General features: G+C 36.5%; 1 protein-coding gene across 1 annotated transcript in view; it reads left to right on the top strand.

The window, feature by feature from the left end:
• HEATR5A (HEAT repeat containing 5A) overlaps nucleotides 1-1,871 on the top strand; it is a gene marked incomplete at its 5' end in the record, with an annotated part of 55,513 nt that extends 53,642 nt beyond the window's left edge. The window contains one exon of the mRNA XM_029284174.1: nucleotides 1,078-1,871. Coding sequence (XP_029140007.1) covers nucleotides 1,078-1,382 — 305 coding nt within the window. The remainder of the gene's footprint in view (nucleotides 1-1,077) is intronic.
• Nucleotides 1,872-2,863: the final 992 nt, after the last annotated feature.

Raw genomic sequence — 2,863 nt, 5'->3', positions numbered from 1 at the left:
GCGCTCCATGGCATCGGACCTGGTTACCTTCGAGACCGCCTCCTGCCACAGATTACCTCCCACCGACCTGTACGCTCCCACAGAGTGGGTCTCCTCAGGGTGCCGTCAGCCAGACAGTGCCGGCTGGCGACCCCAAGGGGGAGGGCCTTCTCTGTGGGAGCACCCACCCTCTGGAACGAACTGCCCCCAGAGATCAGGGCCCGCGCCCTCAAGACATGGTTGTTCCAGCTTGCGGGACTGGCCTAAGGGATTTTAAAGGGGTTTTAATTACTTTTAATTAGATCACAGTTAAATATTTCATTTTAATTAATTTTAACAGGGGTTTTGTATTTTTTGTATTTTAATTGATTGTTAGCCGCCCTGAGTCCGAAAGGAGAAGGGCGGGATATAAATGTAATTAAATAAATAAATAAATAAATAAATAAATTGGAAAATCTCTTGCTTGCTTCTTCAGAATGCAAAGTTCATGTTTTATAGCTTGAAGACACCACAGCGTAATATCCTAAATAGCAAGTTAAAGCAATGTTATTTACAGTTAATTAAGCAAGCATATTTGTTTATTGAAAAGTACATCCAAAGGATTCACAGTGGGAAGCGACCATATAAGTAGATAGACTGGAAAAAGCTATACTGGGAAAGCTCATCTTAATTGTCATGAAAGGATCCACACTGGGGATAGACCGCATTAATGCACAGAGTGTGGAAATAGCTTTACTTGGAAAACACAATTCTCATAAAGAGCATATAAATCCATGGAGGGTAGAAAGAGCCTTTCTGAGGAGAGAGGTGATAGTGGCCACCAAAGTATTGGATGGTAAATAATAAATATATTTATATTATAAATTCAACACGTAAAGGAGAAAAGTATAATTCCTGTGTAAAACATATGCAAATTGCTACTCTGAGAAGTCTATTTAGTTATATAAAATTAAGAAATATTTTTTTAAAAAAAGTACATTCTACTGTATCAAATGATATCAAGTTTCTGGTACAGTTGTTTTAAGAGTTAAAGCTGATAATTATGAAACTGGTGCTATTTATAATTACTGAATAAATGACTCTTTTCCATTTTCACAGGAAGTCAACTAGTGGCTTGTTTTATTCCCATCCTCATATCTTTTCTTTTGGATGAAAATGCCCTAGGATCCATTTCAAGTTCAGCAAAGTATCTTCATGAGTTTGCTTTGAGTTACCTGATGCAGATTGGTCCACAGTATACGTCAGCCTTTAAAAAATTAATGGCTTCTTCCCCATCAATGAAAGCAAGACTTGAGTCAGCCGTGAAAGGAAATCAAGAAAGCATCAAGGATAAGGCAACACCTAAGCATCCAAAGAATCCTGTGAAAGGCTCAAGTATTCAACTAAAGACTAACTTTCTGTGAAAAGGACCTCACCTTAAACCTTAAACATCCTGGTTATATTGAAAAGTGTTTTTTTTTCAGGTATTATCATGGAGATTTTTGTTCTCAGTTCTATTATGCATTATTTAATTTTGTATAATGCTCCAATTCCAGAGAAGTGCATGCATGCACCCATCTATCTATCTCTCAGCTGACTGACTCAGTAGCAGCTACTGAACTAAAGCTATATAGTACCAGTTGCAAGATCTGTTTGCAAATACAATTCCCAATAAGAGGCCCATTCAATTGTTAAAATATATATTACAAGATTTTTTTAAAGTTGCAATTTTATTTGGAATATACTATAACACTCTTGAATAAAATATAGTGAAGACTTAATGTGTTAACAACTTGATACACTTATATTAATAAAGTTACTTTTATTTTAGTCTTGAATCTTAGCACAAACGTCAACCTAAGGAAGCTCCTATCCATTGCTATTTCTTGATAATACAAGTTTAAAACCACAATTGGGACAGGAACTTTCATCGCGAAATGATGCTGTTGTTAAGTGAGTCACACCTGTTGTTATGCAAACTTGGCTCTCCCCCCCCCTCCCCAATGATTTTGCTTGTTGGAAGCCCCCGGGAAAGTCATAAATGGAAATCATGTGAGCCAGAAACATTGCAACAATTGTAAATATATGTCCATTGACAAGCACCCAAATTTTGATCAGTGGGGATGCTGTGATGGTCGTAAGTGTGAGGATCAGTCGTAAGTCACTTTTTTCAGCACTGTTGTAATTTTGAATGGTTGCTAAACAATAGTAATAGCAATAGCACTTAAGACTTATATACCGCTTCATAATGCTTTACGGTCCTCTCTAAGCTGATTACAGAGTCAGCATATTGCCCCCAACAATCTGGGTCCTCATTTTACTGACCTTGGAAGGATAGAAGGCTGAGTCAACCTTGAGCTGGTCAGGATTGAACTCCTGACAGTGAGCAGCCTGCAATACTGTATTCTAACCACTGCGTTACCAAGGCTTACAATAAATGGTTGTAAATCAAGCACTCCCTATAATGATTTTTTTGTGTGTGTGATAATTTGCTGGTATGAACTCTTAAACAAAACCACAGAGGAGCTACTTAGTATATAGTATGTTCACTTTTGGCTCCTTGAAGTGCATTACCTGTTCATTTTAGATGACAAGTAGGGAAAATTACCTCTAATGCTAGAATTAATGACACAAAGTACATGGCTAGCTCTTTTAATCTGACTAATTTGTTAAAAATGGTTAAAATGTTACTTTTGCTATCCCGTTTTAATTGTAAATTTAATCATGAAATTCTTTACAGTTCTATACAGTATTGTGTTATACTAATTTAGTCATCACATAATTAAGTAAAAGGACTATTCTTGAAATCCACAGAAACATAAAATTAGTGTTGAGTAACTAAAACCCACATTTAAATTATTATTGATCACCAATGAATTGTGGAGCAATTAAATGTTGATGACAA

The sequence above is a fragment of the Protobothrops mucrosquamatus genome, unplaced genomic scaffold, assembly GCF_001527695.2.
Source record: "Protobothrops mucrosquamatus isolate PMUCROS unplaced genomic scaffold, P.Mucros_1.0 scaffold403, whole genome shotgun sequence".
NCBI lineage: Eukaryota > Metazoa > Chordata > Lepidosauria > Squamata > Viperidae > Protobothrops > Protobothrops mucrosquamatus.
Note: the sequence above shows the minus strand (reverse complement) of the source record. Positions and strands in the feature narration are given on the sequence as shown.